This window comes from Anolis sagrei, chromosome 13 (genome assembly GCF_037176765.1).
Source record: "Anolis sagrei isolate rAnoSag1 chromosome 13, rAnoSag1.mat, whole genome shotgun sequence".
Lineage (NCBI taxonomy): Eukaryota > Metazoa > Chordata > Lepidosauria > Squamata > Dactyloidae > Anolis > Anolis sagrei.
Window position 1 is genome coordinate 10,873,717 of NC_090033.1, and position 18,924 is coordinate 10,892,640.

Here is an 18,924-nt window from a genome sequence, read left to right on the forward strand (position 1 = left end):
TGGCCATCCAGCTTCTGTTTAAAAGCTTCCAAAGAAGGAACCTCCACCACACTCCAGGGCAGAGAGTTCCACTGCTGAATGGCTCTCACAGTCAGGAAGTTCTTCCTCATGTTCAGCAAGACTCCATCCTTCAACTGTGTCATCCTTCAACTTGTCATCTACATGTCTTAAGATGATGTCCATTATCTAATCATGGTTGCCTTGGACACCTGGAATCATCTTTCAGTACATGCTACATAACCATCTCCCCATGCCCATGCTTGCAATGGCCATGATTCCGTTGTATATGACATCACCACTCTAGAGCCTTCGAGCATTGAGCTCCATGGCCAATCCCACCTATATACCAGGAAGCTTCAGAAGGAGAAGGACAACGTCGAAAGAATGTCAGACCCCAAAGCTTTCGATCTCCCCGCGATCATTTTTGACAATGGGTCCGGACTATGCAAGGCCGGGTTTGCTGGCGACAATGCCCCACGGTCCGTCATCACCTCCATCGTGGGCCGCTCCAAAGCCAAAGCCACCATGTTGGGAGCTGGCCAGAAGGAGTTTTACGTTGGAGAAGCCGCTCAGTCCAAAAGGGGAGTCTTGTCGTTGAACTATCCCATCAACCACGGCATTGTGACCTCCTGGGATGACATGGAACGGATCTGGAGGCATGTATATGAATGCGAGCTGAGGGTCTCCTCCAGCGACCGGCCGGTGCTGCTAACGGAGGCTCCTCTGAATCCTCTGCAGAACCGGGAGAAGATGACGGAGATCATGTTTGAGCATTTCAGCGTGCCGGCTTTGTATGTGGCCATCCAGGCCACACTGGCGCTCTATGCCTCAGCCCGCACCACCGGCATCGTCTTGGACAGTGGTGATGGCGTCACGCACACCGTCCCAATCTACGATGGCTACTGCTTGCCTCACGCAGTGGCCCGGTTGGACATTGCCGGACGGGATATCACCGAATACTTCATGAAGCTCCTTCTGGAGAGCGGCTATTCTTTTGTCAGCACGGCGGAGAGAGAAATCGTGAGGGACATCAAGGAGAAGCTCTGCTATGTGGCTCTGGATCCGTCCCAAGAGATCAAAGCAAAGCAGGAATACCTTCTGCGGGACTATAAACTCCCCGACGGGAACATCATCAGGATCGGCAATCAGTTGTTCCGAGCCCCAGAAGCCCTTTTCGCTCCCCCCGACATCGGCATCGATGCCCCCGGCATACACCGCATGATCTTCAACAGCATTATGAAATGTGACATTGATGTGCGGAGAGACCTTTACGGCAATATTCTCCTTTCGGGCGGATCCACCTTGTTTTGCGGGTTGGACGAGCGCATCTTGCAGGAAATGCAGCTTCAAGTCCCCATCGGGATCGCGGTGAGGATTATTGCCCCGCCGGAGAGGAAGTACTGCACCTGGATCGGGGCCTCGATTTTGGCTAGCTTGAAAGCTTTCCGGTTCATGTGGGTCACGCTCAGTGATTATAAAGATTTTGGCCCCGGGATAGTCCATCGGAAATGTTTCTAAGAGTCATCATTTGACCTTTATTTTGGGGAACACTACAGAATGTATATGTGTATGTATTCATGTATGTATATATGAACAATTTCATAGTTTTTGAAGTTACGGCTAATCATAATTTACAAGAAAATAAATAATTTGAGCAACACTGATTGCGGTTTGAATTATGGTGGCTTTTTTCTCTCAGAGATTGACGATACCCAGCAGAAGGAATGCTAGATCAAGCAGACACTGAGATCCAAAATAAGGACTCTGCAGGCTTTGAGTTACAAAAGAAACTAAGTTTACTAAGTACTAGGCTTGGGTAACCACGGAAAAATTTGGTTCTAAACTCGTTTTGTTTTTAGGGGGCCCTTGCGTTTCATTTTTTTTTAATAATTCCGAAATTTTCCTTACTTACTTAGGCGATCCCTCGAAATCCGAGGATGATGTTCCTCCAAGTGTAGTATCCTGGCGGTGGGTCTGTAGGTGACTGTGGAGCCCTATTCTTGATCTGCATCTTCTCCTGCAGTGAGGGCATCAGTTTCCAGGTGGAAGGCAGTCCCGGTCGTGGTTGGCTTGGCACGCCTTCCTCTTGGCACGTTTCTCTCTTTTGCCCTCTTCAAATTCTACAGCACTGCTGGTCACAGCTGGCCTCAAGTGCCAGGGCTTCCCAGTTCTCAGTGTCTATGCCAGAGTTTTTAAGGTTGACTTTGAGCCCGTCTTTCAATCTCTTTTCCTGCCCAGCAACATTCCGTTTTCCATTCTTGACTTTAGAGTAGAGCAACTGCTTTAGGAGACGGTGGTCGGGCATCTGGATAACATGGCCTTTAGTCCAGCAGAGTTGATGATGGAGGACCATCGCTTCAATGCTGGTGGTCTTTGCTTCTTCCAGCACGCTGACATTTGTCTGTTTGTCTTCCCAAGAGATTTGCAAGATTTTTCAGAGGCAGCGCTGATGGAATCGTTCCAGGAGTTGCATGTGACATCTGTAGACAGTCCGCGTTTCACAGGTGTATAGCAGGGTTGGGAGGACAATAGCTTTATAAACAAGCACCTTGGTATTGCTACGGATGTCCCAGGCCTCAAACACTCTCTGCTTCATTCAGAAAATGCTGCACTCGCAGAGCTCAGGCAGTGTTGTATTTCAGTGTCAATGTTGACTTTTGTGGAGAGGTGGCTGCCAAGGTAGCGGAGGTAGGCTTGGGTAACCACGGAAAAATTTGGTTCTGTTTTTAGGGGGCCCTTGCGTTTCGTTTTTTTTAAATAATTCCGAAATTTTTTTTAAAAAAATTTCGAAATGTTCGAAATTTCGTATAATTACGAATCGGTTCGTTAATGGCGGACGCGATTGCGCAATATGCTAAAAAACCCTCCAAATGGGACAGGGGGGACTTCTGAATCTTCCCTCTCCCTCTGTTGTTGACTGTTGGTGAGATAAAACACACAACAACTATAAAACTTGCACCAGACATGCGAAAATAATTACGAAATAATTACAAAATAATTACGAAATAAATTGAAAAAAATGTTTCGAATCTAATTTACTCCTCACACCATTCTTGCATGGCTCAATATTGGATCGTAAGCTAATTTAAATACGAATTAATAACAAATTACGAAATTAACGAACGAAACCGCCCAAGCCTACTAAGTACATACATCAGACACGTCTTTCTACAGCGAGCTACAATTCAGAACTAGTCAAAACCGCAAGCCTCTTCACATCTGCTTATCTTCTCTTGCTGAGACTGGCAACTCCCTTCTGTTCTCAGCAAGAACAATCCTTATCTTACTTTTCGCAAGTTCACTTAATTACAGCCTCAAAGTATGAACATTTCTGCACAGCATTTCTAATGCACAGTAGCATCCATATTTGCAATACATAGAAGCATCCTTGAATCGGGTTTATTTATTTATTTGCTATACTTGTATACCGCCATTTCTCAGCCTAGCCGGCGACTCAACGCGGTTTACAACAACTTATATCAAACAACAGTATACAGTTTAAAAGCATAAAAACACAATCCACAATACATATATCAATAAACAATCCAATTCATCTCTTAACTAAAATCGCGATCCAGTTTTGTCGTCCAAATTGCCAGTCCTTCAATCATTACACTTATTGCACTGAGTTAACCGAACGCCTGCTCGAACATCCAGGTTTTTAGTCTTTTCCGGAATACCATCAATGAGGGGGCTGATCTTACCTCCATGGGGAGGGCGTTCCATAGCCGTGGGGCCACCACAGAAAAGGCCCTGTCTCTCATCCCCGCCAGCCGCACCTGTGAAGCATGCGGGATAGAGAGCAGGGCCCCCCCAGAAGATCTTAGGATCCTGGTGGGCTGATAGGCCGAGATACGTTCGGATAGGTAAGTTGGGCCAGAACCGTTTAGGGCTTTAAAGGCCAATGCCAGCACTTTGAATTGAGCCCGGTAGCAGATCGGCAGCCAGTGGAGCTGGTGCAGCAGAGGAGTTGTATGCTCCCTGCGCTCCGCTCCAGTTAGTATCATGGCTGCCGAGCGTTGGACTAATTGGAGCTTCCGGGTTGTCTTCAAAGGCAACCCCACGTAGAGAGCGTTGCAGTAGTCTAAGCGGGATGTAACCAGAACGTGGACTACCGTGGCCAAGTCAGACTTCCCAAGGTACAGGCGCAGTTGGCGCACGAGTTTTAACTGTGCGAATGCTCCCCTGGTCACCGCTGAAACCTGGGGCTCCAGGCTCAACGATGAGTCCAGGATCATACCCAAACTGCGAACCTGTGTCTTCAGGGGGAGTGCGACCCCGTCTAACACAGGCTGTAACCCTATGCCCTGTTCGGCCTTACGACTGACCAGGAGTACCTCTGTCTTGTCTGGATTCAATTTCAATTTGTTCGCCCCCATCCAGACTGTCACAGCGGCCAAGCACCAGTTCAGGACCTCGACAGCCTCCTTAGTAGCAGGTGGAAAGGAGGGACAGAGTTGGATATCATCCGCGTACAGTTGACATCGCACTCCGAAACTCCGGATGATCTCACCCACCGGCTTCATGTAGATGTTAAACAACATGGGAGACAGTATTGAACCCTGAGGAACCCCACAAGACAAAGGTTGTGGGGTTGAACAGGTGTCCCCCAATAACACCTTCTGAGACCGACCCTCAAGGAATGAGCGGAGCCACTGCAAAACAGTACCTCCAAGACCCATTCCCACGAGGCGTCCCAGAAGGATACCGTGGTCGACGGTATCGAAGGCCGCTGAGAGGTCCAGCAGCACCAACAGGGACACACTCCCCCTGTCGAGCTCCCGGCGCAGATCATCCACTAAGGCGACCAAGGCTGTCTCGGTACCATGCCCCGGCCTAAAGCCAGACTGTGCCGGATCCAGATAATCCGTGTCTACCAAGAATGCCTGGAGTTGTGAGGCCACCACACGTTCCAAGACTTTGCCCAAAAAGGGGAGATTGGAAACAGGCCGAAAGTTGACGAATTGAGTGGGGTCCAGTGATGGTTTTTTCAACAGCGGTTTTATTACAGCTTGCTTTAAGCTGGCTGGAATTTTGCCTTCCCGGAGGGAGGCATTAACCACCACCTTCACCCACTCGGCCAATCCCCCTCTGGCCCCCTTCAGAAGCCAGGATGGGCAGTGGTCCAGGATGCATGTGGTAGCTCTCATTCCTCCAAGCACCTTGTCCACATCCTCGGATTGAACGGATTGAACCTCGGATTGAACCAATTGAAATGAATCCATCAAAACTGGACAAGCAGAACCGGTTTAGCTGCTGTGTCGGACTGAATGAGAGCTAACAAATTGAAACTGAATCCAGACAAGACAGAGGTCCTACTGGTCAGTCGTAAGGCCGAACAGGGCATAGGGTTACAGCCTGTGTTAGATGGGGTTACACTCCGCCTGAAGACGCAGGCTCGCAGCTTGGGAGTGATCCTGGACTCGTCACTGAGCCTGGAACCCCAGGTCTCGGCGGTGGCTGGGAGAGCTTTTGCACAACTAAAACTTGTGCGCCAGCTGCGCCCGTACCTTGGGAAGTCAGATCTGGCCACGGTGGTCCACGCTCTTGTTACATCCCGGTTGGATTACTGCAACGCACTCTACGTGGGGTTGCCTTTGAAGACTGATTGGAAACTTCAACTAGTCCAGTGAGAAGCAGCCAGATTACTCACCGGAGCAGCGTACAGGGAGCATACCACCCCTCTGTTACGCCAGCTCCACTGGCTGCCGATCCAGTTCTGAGCACAATTCAAAGTGCTGGTTTTGACCTACAAAACCCTATACGGTTCCGGCCCAGTGTATTTGTCCGAACGGATCTCCCTCTACATCCCATCTCGAAATTTAAGATCGTCTGGGGAGGCCCTGCTCTCGACCCCGCCACTATCACAAGTGAGGTTGGCGGGGACAAGGAGCAGGGCCTTCTCAGTGGTGGCCCCTCACCTGTGGAACTCACTCCCTGGGGAGATTAGAACAGCGACTTCCCTTTTGACGTTCAGAAAAAAATTGAAGACCTGGATATGGGACCAAGCTTTTGGATATTCTGGCAGCTAAGGAAAGATCTGACGATAAACAAGGGCGAACGGAATAGAATGGATAAACGGACTCTGAACACTGAGCATGAGATTGTTTTGCTATTTTACTATGTATTAATGTTTTTAACTTGTTAATCGTTTAAATTGCTTTTATGTATTGTTTGTTTATTGATATAGGCATCGACTTGTGCCTTCGTTTGTAAGCCGCCCTGAGTCCCCCCTCGGGGGTGAGAAGGGCGGGGTAGAAGTAATTGAAATAAATAATAAATAATAATAAATACAGGGAGCACACCACTCCTCTGCTGTGTCAGCTCCACTGGCTGCCGGTTCAGTTCCGAGCACAATTCAAGGTGCTGGTTTTGACCTATCAAACCCTGTACGGTTCCGGTCCAGTGTATCTGTCCGAACGTATCTCCTTCTATGTCCCACCTCGGAATTTGAGATCATCTGAGGGGGGCCCTGCTCTCGACTCCACCTCTATCACAAGTGAGGTTGGTGGGGACGAGGAGCAGGACCTTCTCGGTGGTGGCCCCTCACCTGTGGAACTCACTCCCGGGGGAAATTAGGGCATCAACATCCCTCCTCTCTTTCAGGAGGAAAGTAAAGACATGGTTGTGGGTCCAGGCCACAACTAGATAAGGACAACCAAACGACTAGGACTGACAGGACTGACAATGTGGAATTGACACATACATAACTAAATTACTCCTGACATTTTCTTATTCTCTTTTCGCACCATCTGAGAGAAGATAACCTTCTTTGGATATAAAAGAAGGTTTTACAATGAGATTTGGGGCTGCAGTAGCACAGTGGGCTAATAATAATAATAATAATAATAATAATAATCTGCATGGATCGTTCACTTCTAGTTTCCCCCAATTAGGTTTCTTTAAATCTCAAAATGTTTCCATAAATTTGCCTTAACAATGGAATTATGACTTGGCCCGCTATTGAGTCTTTCTCCTTAGAATCATAGACTAATAGAGTTGGAAGAGACCCCGTGGGTCATCTAGTCCAACCCCCTGCCATACAGGAAAAGCACTATCAAACAGCCCTGACAGATGGCCATCCAGCCATAATAAGAAAAATAGAATCATAGAATGATAGAGTTGGAAGACATCACATGGGCCATCTAGTCCAACCCCCTGCCATGCAGGAAAAGCACAATCAAAGCAGCCCTGACAGATGACCATCCACCCAGAAAAAGAATAATAGAATCATAGAATAATAGTTGGAACACACCACATGGGCCATGTAGTCCAACCCACTGCCATGCAGGAAAGGCACAATCAAAGCAGCCCTGGCAGATGGCCATCCAGCCATAATAGGAATAATAGAATCATAAAATGATAGAGTTGGAAGAGACCCCATAGGCCATCTAGTCCAACCCCCTGCCATACAGGAAAAGCACAATCAAAGCAGCCCTGACAAATGACCTCCAGCCATAATAAGAATAATAGAATAATAGAGTTGGAAGGGACCACATGGGCCATCTAGTCCTACCCCCTGCCATGCAAGAAAAGAACAATCAAAGCAGACCTGGCAGATGACCATCCAGCCATAATAAGAATAATAGAATCATAGAATAATAGAGTTGGAAGAGACCCCATGGGTCATCTAGTCCAACCCACTGCCATACAGGAAAAGCACAATCAAAGCAGCCCTGACAGATGACCATCTAGCCATAATAAGAAAAAATAGAATCATAGAATGATAGAGTTGGAAGAGACCCCATGGGCCATCTAGTCCAACCCCCTGGCATGCAGGAAAAGGACAATCAAAGCAGCCCTGGCAGATGACCATCCAGCCATAATAAGAATAATAGAATAATAGAGTTGGAAGAAACCACATGGGCCATCTAGTCCTACCCCCTGCCATGCAGGAAAAGCACAATCAAAGCAGCCCTGGCAGATGGCCATCCAGCCATAATAAGAATAATAGAATAATAGAGTTGGAAGGGACCACATGGGCCATCTAGTCCTACCCCCTGCCATGCAAGAAAAGAACAATCAAAGCAGACCTGGCAGATGGCCATCCAGCCATAATAAGAAAAAATAGAATTATAGAATGATAGAGTTGGAAGAGACCACATGGGCCATCTAGTCCAACCCCCTGCCATACAGGAAGAGCATAATCAAAGCAGCCCTGGCAGATGGCCATCCAGCCATAATAAAAAAAATAGAATTATAGAATGATAGAGTTGGAAGAGACCAGGCATCGCCCTCCATTCTGTATCTTTTCATTTAGTTTTTCCTGCCTAAGTGGAGTATCTTGCATTTGTCACTGTTGAACTTCATTTTGTTAGCTTTGGCCAGTCATCTCTCTAATCTGTCAAGATCGTTTTGAATCCTTCTCCTGTATTTATTTTTTATTTATTTATTTAAAACTTTTATATCCCGATCTTCTCACCTCCGTAGGGGGATTCAGACCGGCTTACAGAAAGGATCCAATGCTACTAATACAAGTTAAAACATCATACAACAATACAAGATTAAAATACATATAGATAAAATGCATATATACCAAATCGCCAAGATAAAATCATGTTCAACTCAGTCCAAATATGTGGTCCCATGAGGTCTCTTCCAACTCTTTGATTCTATGATTCTAAGAACTTCCTGACTGTGAGAGCTGTTCAGCAGTGGAACTCTCTGCCCCAGAGTGTGGTGGAGGCTCCTTCTTTGGAAGCTTTTAAACAGAGGCTGGATGGCCATCTGTCAGGGGTGATTTGAATGAATATTCCTGCTTCTTGGCAGGGGGTTGGACTGGATGGCCCATGAGGTCTCTTCCAACTCTTTGATTCTATGATTCTGAGAACTTCCTGACTGTGAGAGCCGTTCAGCAGTGGAACTCTCTGCCCCAGAGTGTGGTGGAGGCTCCTTCTTTGGAAGCTTTTAAACAGAGGCTGGATGGCCATCTGTCAGGAATGATTTGAATGCAATATTCCTGCTTCTTGGCAGAATGGGGTTGGACTGGATGTCCCATGAGGTCTCTTCCAACTCTTTGATTCTATGATTCTAAGAACTTCCTGACTGTGAGAGCTGTTCAGCAGTGGAACTCTCTGCCCCGGAGTGTGGTGGAGGCTCCTTCTTTGGAAGCTTTTAAACAGAGGCTGGATGGCCATCTGTCAGGGGTGATTTGAATGCAATATTCCTGCTTCTTGGCAGAATGGGGTTGGATTGGATGTCCCATGAGGTCTCTTCCAACTCTTTGATTCTATGATTCTAAGAACTTCCTGACTGTGAGAGCCGTTCAGCAGTGGAACTCTCTGCCCCAGAGTGTGGTGGAGGCTCCTACTTTGGAAGCTTTTAAACAGAGGCTGGATGGCCATCTGTCAGGAATGATTTGAATGCAATATTCCTGCTTCTTGGCAGGGGGTTGGACTGGATGGCCCATGAGGTCTCTTCCAACTCTTCGATTCTATGATTCTATGATTAATAAAGATGTTGGAAAGGACCCCTGCCATGCAGGAAAAGCACAATCAAAGCAGCCCTGACAGATGGTTTCCTAGAGATCATACAAAACAATTGTCCATTGAGCAGCCTCACCCATTGTGAAGTACAGACATGAGTTTCTGGCTGCCTCAGAGGAGAGGCTGATACCATTTGTGCTGCAGGACTGGGTTGAGGATGAAAGGCTTTCAGTCTGCTATTGACCTTGTAAGACATTGGAAGACATGCTCTTGAATTTTCAAGACTATACTTTTGGTTGAGTGCTGTCTTTGGTGGTGGTTTGAAATGGTCCATCAACGGGAAGGATTCAAGAGCAGGGTCTTCAGCGTGCCAGCGGTCATCATTGACAACGGCTCTGGCCTTTGCAAGGCCGGGGTCTCCGGAGAAGTCGGTCCACGGCACGTCATCGCCTCCATTATTGGCTGGCCCAAAAGCAAATTATCGCTGTCCGGAGCCAGAAAGAGAGAGTGCTACGTTGGAAATGAGGCCCAAGATCGGCGAGAAGCGCTGTCTTTGCGATACCCCATTGAGAATGGCATCATTACGTCATGGGAGGATATGGAGCAGATCTGGAAGCACATTTATGACAAAGGGTTGGGGATAAGAGCTTTTGAGAGGCCTGTGTTGATGACCGAATCTCCGTTGAATCCAAAGGAGGACAGAGCCAAAATCACCCAGCTGATGTTCGAACACTTCAAAGTCCCAGCCTTTTACCTCTCCATCCAGGCTATATTGTCTCTCTATGCGTCGGCACGTTACACCGGGATAGTCATGGACAGCGGCTTTGGGGCAACCCATGTGGTGCCCGTATACGAGGGATATTGTTTGCCCCATGCTGTCTCCAGGTTAGACATCGGTGGCAAGGACATCACCGAGTTCCTCAGAAACCTGCTTCTGGACAAGAGACACTACTTCAGGAATTTCCTAGAAGGCAGCAATATTGTGGAAGACATCAAAGTGAAGTTGTGTTTCGTGGCTCCGGATCTCTCTGGCGATCAACACAGAAGTTCAGAGCCCTCCGTCAAAGAGTACCAGCTTCCTGACGGGAGCAAGATCAAAATCGACGACCCGCTCTTCCTGGCACCCGAGATCCTTTTCACACCTAGCAATATCAATAGAGGTGGCTACGGGATCCACAAAATGATCGCCAAGAGCATTAAAAAATGCGACTCCAGCATCCGTAACATGCTTTACGCGAACGTGTTGCTCTCCGGCGGCTCCTCCCTCTTTCCCGGATTAGACGAGAGGGTCTTCAAAGGGCTCGAAATGCAAGTGCCCCAAGGCGTTCCCATCAAAGTCATCGCGCCACCGGATCGGTGGTTCTCCACGTGGATCGGGGCCTCCATCGTGACGTCGCTGGGCACCTTTAAGCAGATGTGGGTCACCGCAGCCGACTACAGAGAATTTGGGCCCAACATTGTACACAGGCGGTGCTTTTAAAGAGGGTTCGGGGACAAGTTGCCCGCTCGTGAAAAGAATTAACAAGCAGTAACAACCAGAGGTAGTTCTAAAATGATGCCTTTGCCTCCTTTAAAGGGTTAAATAAAAATGCTTTTACAACTCCTAAAGAGACACATGGGATTTGTCATGCATTTCCTTGGCCAACTACATCTTGCTTGTAGCAACTATTCCACTGCACAACACACACTTGGGTGCCTCAAATGTTAGACTCATTTTTGGGTATGTTTGACCCGCTGATTCCAAAAATGATGACAGTTTTCCCCTATTAACTCCAGTTTTTGATATACAGAACATGTAGCATCTCCCAGTCTCCATCTGTTGACTTATAAGAAACTATTATAACCATATCTAAAAAAGTACAGCTTAAGAGGACACTTACTTATTTTACTTACTTAAGCGATCCCTCATTGGCCGGTTAGGATCAGGGGCGGCTCATCCATTACGCGAAGTAAGCGGTCGCAGAACACTTTTTTTTGCCAGGGGCGCAGAGGCGCCTCTGTAACTGCCCCTCGACCGCCACTTGAGGAGCGCCCCCCCAGCTCACAACAGCCCTTGCAGTCTGGGGGGAGCCTCGGCTTTCTTGCCTCGCTGCCGGGCGAACCTCTTCCCAAAGGGGCCGGGCCCTTGAGCCTCGCCTAGCCCCTCTCGTTCCTGCTCCACCCGGCCACCGGGTGCGCGAGCAGAGCCGGTGCTCAATTGTTCTCCACGTTCGATCCCTTCCCCATGACCGGTTCCCTTTCCCGATCCCCCGGTGCTCCACCCGCCTCCTCTCCTCTCCCCAATCCGCGGGTGGGCCAAGGGGCAGAGCCGCCGCATCTGGCCCGCTTTGGGTCCGGAGGCGTGTCTGAAGACCCCAGCGTGCGCACCAAAAGTCGCCTCTTCTCCTGACTTTCTCTTCAGCCATTGGGACCAAGAGAGAGAGAGAGAGAGAGAGAGAGCCCCTCTGGCTGGAGGTATCTCTCACCTCCGCTCCCTCCTTTGTTTTTGCGCCTACCTTCAGGAAAGGTGGGCATCTCCACCTCTCTCTCTCTCTCTCTCTCTCTCTCTTGGTCCCAATGGCTGAGGAGAAAGTCAGGAGAAGAGGCGACTTTTGGTGCACACGCCGGGGTCTTCAGGCACGCCTCCAGACCCAAAGCGGTCCAGGCAAGGGAGCAAGTGCGGCAAATGTAGTTACTGGGATGTATAGTTCACCTACAATCAAAGAGCATTCTGAACTCCACCAATGATGGAATTGAACCAAATATGGCACACAGAACTCCCACGACGAACGGAAAATATATATCAATGATTGGTTGGGGGGGGGGGCAAAATACTGTTTGCTTACCGTTGAAAATTACCTAGGGCCGCCTCTGGTTAGGATAGTCTTCCAGGATCAGAATTTTTGTGAGTCTGTAGGTGACTGTGGAGCCCTATTCTTGCTCTGCATCTTCTTCCGCAGTGAGAGCATTGGTTTTCAGGTGGAAGGCAGTCGCGGTCGGGGTTGGCTTGACGCGCCTTCCTCTTGGCACGTTTCTCTCTTTCACCCTCCACTCGTCCCTCTTCAAATTCTGCAGCACTGCTGGTCACAGCTGACCTCCAGCTGGAGCACTCAAGGGCCAGGGCTTCCCAGTTCTCAGTGTCTATGCCAGAGTTTTGAAGGTTGGCTTTGAGCCCATCTTTAAATCTCTTTTCCTGCCCATCAACATTCCATTTTCCGTTCTTGAGTTCAGAGTAGAGCAACTGCTTTGAGAGACGGTGGTCGGGCATCCGGACAACGTGGCCAGTCCAGCGGAGTTGATGGCGGAGGACCATTGCTTCGTTTGTCCGCCTGTCTTCTCAAGAGATTTGCAGGATTTTCCGGAGGCAGCGCTGATGGAATCGTTTTGTCATTTGGGAGTTGCAGTTGCTGGGATTTACAGTTAACCTACAATCAAAGAGCATTCTGAACTCCACCAATGATGGAATTGAACCAAACTTGACACACAGGGCTCCCATGACCAACAGAAAATACTGGAAGAGTTTGGTGGGCATTGACCTTGAGTTTTGCAGTTGTAGTTCACCTACATGCAGAGAGCAGTACTTGTGAAAAAGATCTTGGAGTTCTTGTGGGTTTTTTCGGGCTATATGGCCATGTTCTAGAGGCATTTCTCCTGACGTTTCGCCTGCATCTATGGCAAGCATCTTCAGAGGACCTCTGAAGATGCTTGCCATAGATGCAGGCGAAACGTCAGGAGAAATGCCTCTAGAACATGGCCATATAGCCCGAAAAAACCCACAGGAACTGAGTGATTCCGGCCATGAAAGCCTTCGACAATACAGATCTTGGAGTCTTCGTGGACAGCAAGTTAAACGTGAGCCAACAATGTGATGCGGCAGCAAAAGAAGCCAATGGGATTTTGGCCTGCATCAAGAGGAGCATAGTGTCTAGATCTAGGGAAGTCATGCAGAGAGTTCCACTGCTGAACGGCTCTCACAGTCAGGAAGTTCTTCCTCATGTTCAGATGGAATCTCCTCTCTTGTAGTTTGAAGCCATCTAATGACTTAGATGAAGGGTTAGAAGGTATGATCATCAAGTTTGCAAACACCACCAAATTGGGAGGGAGAGCCAATGTCCCTATGAACCATCAAGGACATTAAGATCTTCCAGAGAGTCGCTGCTCTCGGTCCCACCACCTTCGCAAGCACATTTGGTGGGGACGAGAGACAGGGCCTTCTCTGTGGTGGCCCCCTCGGCTATGGAACTCTCTCCCGAGCGAGATTAGATCTGCCACCTCCCTCTTGTCCTTCAGGAGGCTAGTGAAATCCTGGTTATGGAACGAAGCATTCCCAGAATAATGGCTGCAACTGATTACAGACCAAAGTGAGTGACCACATATGTGGACTGAGTTGAACATGATTTTACCTTGGCGATTTGGTATAGATGTATTTTAATCTTGTATTGTTGTATGATGTTTTAACTTGTATTAGTAGCATTGGATCCTTTCTGTAAGCCGGTCTGAATCCCCCTACGGAGGTGAGAAGATCGGGATATAAAAGTTTTAAATAAATAAATAAAAAATAAATACAGGAGAAGGATTCAAAACGATCTTGACAGATTAGAGAGATGACTGGCCAAAGCTAACAAAATGAAATTCAACAGTGACAAATGCAAGATACTCCACTTAGGCAGGAAAAACGAAATGAAAAGATACAGAATGGAGGGCGATGCCTGGCTCGAGAGCAGGACCTGTGAAAAAGATCTTGGAGTCCTCGTGGACAGGAAGTTAAACATGAGACAACAATGTGCAAAGAAGCCAATGGGATGTTGGCCTGCATTAATAGGAGCCTAGTGTCTAGATCTAGGGAAGTCATGCTCCCCATGCTCCATTCCGCTTTGGTTAGACCACACCTGGAATATTGTGTCCAATTCTGGGCACCACAATTGAAGAGAGATATTGACAAGCTGGAATGTGTCCAGAGGAGGGCGACTAAAACGATCAAGGGCACGAACAGAGGTAGGATGTATCTAAGCAGGAGGGTTTTAAAAGATAATGTAGGGAGACCAACCCAACGGGTAGTTAAAGTGCTTCTGAAGATATTTTGCAGGGAATTGTTTCCTTTATTCAGGGAAGGAATACTGGAACAGCCATGTTTTCAAGCTCCTCCTAAAGACTGACAATGTGGGGGCTTGCCTGATATCCTTAGGAAGTGAGTTCCAGAGTCGGGTGGCCACTATAGATAAGGCCCTCTCCCTCATCCCCACCAATTACGCCTGCGAAAAGGGCAGGAGCGAGAGCAGGGTCTCTCCAGATGATTGAAGAGATCACGTGGGTTTGTACACAGAAATGTGGTCAGACAGATAGGCCTCAATAGAACTTTGTGTTGGGAAATCTAAGGGGCCCTTCAGCCGAGGCACCCCGGGGGCATACAGATTATTATTAGGAAGAACATCAGTAACAATACGTCAGACACTTTAAAACTGGGCCGGCCAGAGCAATGGGTACAAGGTTAAAAGTGCTGAGATGGCAGGAGGAACGTAGGATTAGATAAGTGCGGTGTGCAGCGATCTTGTTCTACTAAAGTGCATCTAGGGCTTGGTGATGGGGAATTCCTAGTCTGAGAAGGCACAACGGAACAGCCAGGTTTTTAGGTTCTTTCTGAAAACTGCCAGAGTAGGGGCCTGTCGAAGATCTTTTGGGAGGGCGTTCCAAAGTCGGGGGGCCGCCACAGAAAAGGCCCTGTCCCGTGTCCCCACCAAGCGTGCTTGCGACGTGGGTGGGATCACGAGCAGGGCCTCCCCAGATGACCGGAGCGAGCGTGTGGGTTCGTAGATGGAGATGCGGTCACGCAGGTAGGGTGGTCCCAAACCGTTCAGGGCTTTGTAGGTGAGCACCTGCACCTTAAATTGGGCTCGGAAAATAAATGGCAGCCAGTGGAGCTCCTTAAACAGAGGGGTAGACCTCTCTCGGTAATGAGCCCCAGTTAGCATCCTGGCTGCTGCCCGCTGGACCAATTGGAGTTTCCGAGCCGTTTTCAAGGGCAGCCCTACGTAGAGCGCCTTGCAGTAATCCATTCTAGAGGTGACCAAGGCATGGACCACCCCGGCCCGATCAGCCTTCACGAGGTACGGGCACAGCTGGCGCACAAGTCTTAATTGTGCAAAGGCCCTCCCGGATACCGCCGACACCTGAGCCTCAAGTGTGAGCGATGAATCCAAGAGGACTCCCAAACTGCGGACCTGTGGCTTCAGGGGGAGTGTAACCCCGTCCAACACAGGTAGCCACCCTATACCCCGAACCGGTTTGCGATCGACCAGGAGGACCTCTGTCTTGTCAGGATTCATCTTCAGCTTGTTCCTCCTCATCCAGATCGACACAGCGGCCAGGCACTCGTCCTGAAATAATGTCTCCTTGGAAGTAGGTGGAAAGGAATAGTAGAGTTGTGCGTCATCTGCATAGAGATGGCACCCAACTCCAAAACTCCGGATGACCTCTCTACAGAGAGCACGTCCTGTAAACAGACATTATTTCAGGCCCAGTGTGCAACAGCACAAAAGGAGTAGTAGAGTTGGATGTCATCCACGTAGAGATGGCACCCAACTCCAAAACTCCGGAGGGCCATGCGGGGATGTTGTTGCTTCAGTGTCCTTGGCGAGATGGTGGTGGAGTATAAATAAAGTATTATTATTATTTTATTGACCACAGCCTCCAAGATGTCATAAATAAGATGGGAAAAACTGCCTTAACATCTGTTTGTGTTGTCTGTCCTTGGTAATTGTACAATCACAATTGAATGCCGTATGTGTGTTCTGTAAAGCCATTCTGAGTCCCCTTCAGGACAAAAAGGGCAGAGTATAAATACTGTAAATAATAGGGCTGGGCGGTTTCGTTTCGTTAATTCGTAATTCGTTAAAAATTCGTTATTATTTTTATAACGAAGCGATATTGAACCATTCAGGAGCAACTAAAAAACGAAACGAATTTTTCAATTCGTTTCGTAATTGTTTCGGATTCGTTGTGTATTCGTTTCGTTATCGTTTTGAAGTCGTTTCGTTATTATTTCCGCATGTCTGGGACAAGTTTTATAGTTGTTTTTTGTTTAATTAGTGGAAAAAAATTATAATATCACACCAACAGTCAACAACAGAGGGAGAGGGAAGCTTCAGAAGTTCCCCCTGTCCCATTTGGAGGTTTTTTAGCGTATTTCGCAGTCGCGTCCGCCATTAACGAATCGATTCGTTATTGTTTCGTAATTTTTTAAACATTTACGAAATTTCGTAAATATCGAACTTTTTAAAAGAAAAATTTTGGAATTCTTTTTAAAATCGAAACGCAAAAAACCCCCAAAAACGAATTGATTTTAGAAACAATTTTTTCTGTTGTTACCCAGGCCTAATAAATAAATAAAATAAAATAAAACATTTGGTGAATTTGGAACCTAAGCCACTTTGTTATCATTTCTTTATTCATTATCCCTTTTTGACATCATAAAGCTTTTTTGAGGTCACCTTAATCACAATATCCATGGGATACACAATGTAGACAACATTGGTTTGGTGTCCATAGTATCCATCAAGGCTTTCTGAATGTGAGTGAAAACATCGTTGAAGATAAGAGGAGGGTTCAAGCCCACTTCTTACTTGGATGGTTCAGAACATAACATTCCTCTCCATAGTTGTGCTTGCTTTTCATCATTTTGGAGATGGAGCAATCCTGTGCCTGGGGCGCTGAACTTTCTTCCTTGAGGCAGAAATAGAAAACAGACAACTAGCCATAAACCGCGGGCATCCGTTTTTGATGCTCTTGGTTATCCAAAACCATCTCTCGGCTTCTTGGAGAAGAACTCTTTTTTCCCGAAAGCCTGTGCAACATGCTTGTATACAACATAAACCACTAGGGAAAGGAATATCCCCTTTTATGACACCTAGGAATCTAGAATATTGATAGCCAGGTGTTCTGTTCTATCGGAGCACAAAGGCTTTAGAGGTTGGAAACCTTGTTCCTTTCTGTTTTGAGTAAAGATGTCTCGTCCAAGAATGACAGCCCTCCCAGCGGTCATTATTGACAATGGATCTGGGTTGTGCAAGGCAGGGATTTCAGGCGAGCAGGCACCAAGAACAGTTGTCGCTTCTGTAGTCGGCTATCCCAAATCGAAAGCCATTATGTTCGGCCCAGTGCAGAGGCAATATTACGTTGGAAGGGAAGCCCACGCCAAGAGAGGGATCTTATCGTTCAAATATCCAATAGAGCATGGAATAGTGACATCCTGGGATGACATGGAGAAGATCTGGAGCTACATATATAGCCGGGGTCTCCGGATGAGAGCGCAGGATAGGCCAGCGTTGTTGACAGAGGCCCCCATGAACCCCGCATCCAACCGGGAAAAAATGACCGAAGTCATGTTCGAGCATTTCCAGGTTCCTGCCCTCTTTGTAGGCCTGCAACCTCTCATGGCCCTCTATGCTTCAGCGCGCACAACGGGTCTAGTCTTAGATAGCGGAGACGGTGTCACCCTGACAGTCCCAATCTACAAAGGACATTGCTTGCTTCATGCCATTTCGAGAATCAACTTTGCCGGCCGGGATATCACCAAGTACTTAGCGACGCTTCTCTTGGAGACTGGGCATAGCTTCCTGAGCTCTTCGGAGCAGGAGATCGTCAAGGACATCAAGGAGAACCTGTGCTACATCTCTTTAGACCCGAGCAACCAGAAGGAGAAAGGCTTGGTTCATACGTATACTCTCCCCGATGGGAGTCCGGTCAAGATTGGTGAGCAGCTCTTCAAAGCTCCAGAGTCCCTTTTTCGCCCAACGGATGCCGGCATTGCCGCCCCTGGGATCCAACAAATGATCTTGGATAGCATCTCCAGATGCGATGGGAGCATCCACCAGGACATCTGGAAGAACGTGGTCATCGCAGGTGGTTCCACCCTTTTTGCTGGCCTAAGCGAAAGACTTCTGAAAGAGCTCCACGCTCTTGCTCCTAAACGGATGTTGCCCAACGTCGAAGCGCCCGAAGATCGGATGCATTCCGTCTGGATCGGCGCTTCGGTGCTCACCAGTTTGCCGTCCTTCCAGGAGAGGTGGGTCACCCAGAAGGAGTACAAAGAAGTGGGCTCCACTGTACTGCAGAAGAAATGCATCTGAGAAGAATAAATGACCAACCAGAGAGGCAAAAAAAATTAGTCAATTGGAACAGCGAGGGAGTGGCTAGTAAACCTTTTCACAAAGAATCAATGTGTGTTCAGTTTTATAACATGGTCGGAAACGGTCCCTTGTGTGCTTGGCGAAAGAAAGAACCCTTGTTTAGTATATTTTGACGACCCCGTAAGTTGCCTTCATATATATATATATGCACTGGGGTGGAGTGGGGGGTGTTGAAAAATACTGGAATAGCAACATTGTTTGTTTGCTGAACTGTTAAAACTCCAGAGAGCAAACCCACCTTGGCTTCGGTGCCCTTGGGCTTTGGCTCGTTGCCATTCCCCATAAATATCAAGAGGATATAAAATCAACCAATAATGCGGAATGGTGTTCTGCTG

General features: G+C 47.9%; 3 protein-coding genes across 4 annotated transcripts; all 3 read left to right on the plus strand.

Annotated features, from left to right (window-relative positions):
- Positions 1 to 384: 384 nt before the first annotated feature.
- Positions 385 to 1,518, plus strand: LOC132764701 (actin-1-like). 2 transcript variants are annotated; one of them, XM_060758728.2, is made up of 2 exons: positions 511 to 531; positions 616 to 1,518. In XM_060758728.2, exons 1-2 carry the CDS (start codon positions 526 to 528, stop codon positions 1,516 to 1,518), a joined length of 909 nt encoding a protein of 302 aa, XP_060614711.2. In that variant the 5' UTR covers positions 511 to 525. The 2 variants fall into 2 exon arrangements, with proteins under 2 accessions (XP_060614710.2, XP_060614711.2); XM_060758727.2 differs by having other exon boundaries at positions 385 to 1,518.
- An 8,232-nt stretch (positions 1,519 to 9,750) lies between these two features.
- On the plus strand, positions 9,751 to 10,953 carry LOC132764702 (actin-related protein T2-like). Its single transcript, XM_060758729.2, has one exon. The coding sequence runs from the start codon at positions 9,751 to 9,753 to the stop codon at positions 10,903 to 10,905; it is 1,155 nt and encodes a 384-aa protein (XP_060614712.2). The 3' UTR covers positions 10,906 to 10,953.
- A 6,451-nt stretch (positions 10,954 to 17,404) lies between these two features.
- LOC132764703 (uncharacterized) lies at positions 17,405 to 18,529 on the plus strand. The gene has a single exon (XM_060758731.2). The coding sequence runs from the start codon at positions 17,405 to 17,407 to the stop codon at positions 18,527 to 18,529; it is 1,125 nt and encodes a 374-aa protein (XP_060614714.2).
- The last annotated feature ends 395 nt before the right edge of the window (positions 18,530 to 18,924 follow it).

What these genes read in the sequence shown, in the direction of transcription:
- LOC132764701 (XM_060758727.2), top strand. Translation starts at nt 385, where the DNA reads ATGTCAGACCCCAAAGCTTTCGATCTCCCCGCGATCATTTTTGACAAT.
- LOC132764702 (XM_060758729.2), top strand. Translation starts at nt 9,751, where the DNA reads ATGGTCCATCAACGGGAAGGATTCAAGAGCAGGGTCTTCAGCGTGCCA.
- LOC132764703 (XM_060758731.2), top strand. Translation starts at nt 17,405, where the DNA reads ATGTCTCGTCCAAGAATGACAGCCCTCCCAGCGGTCATTATTGACAAT.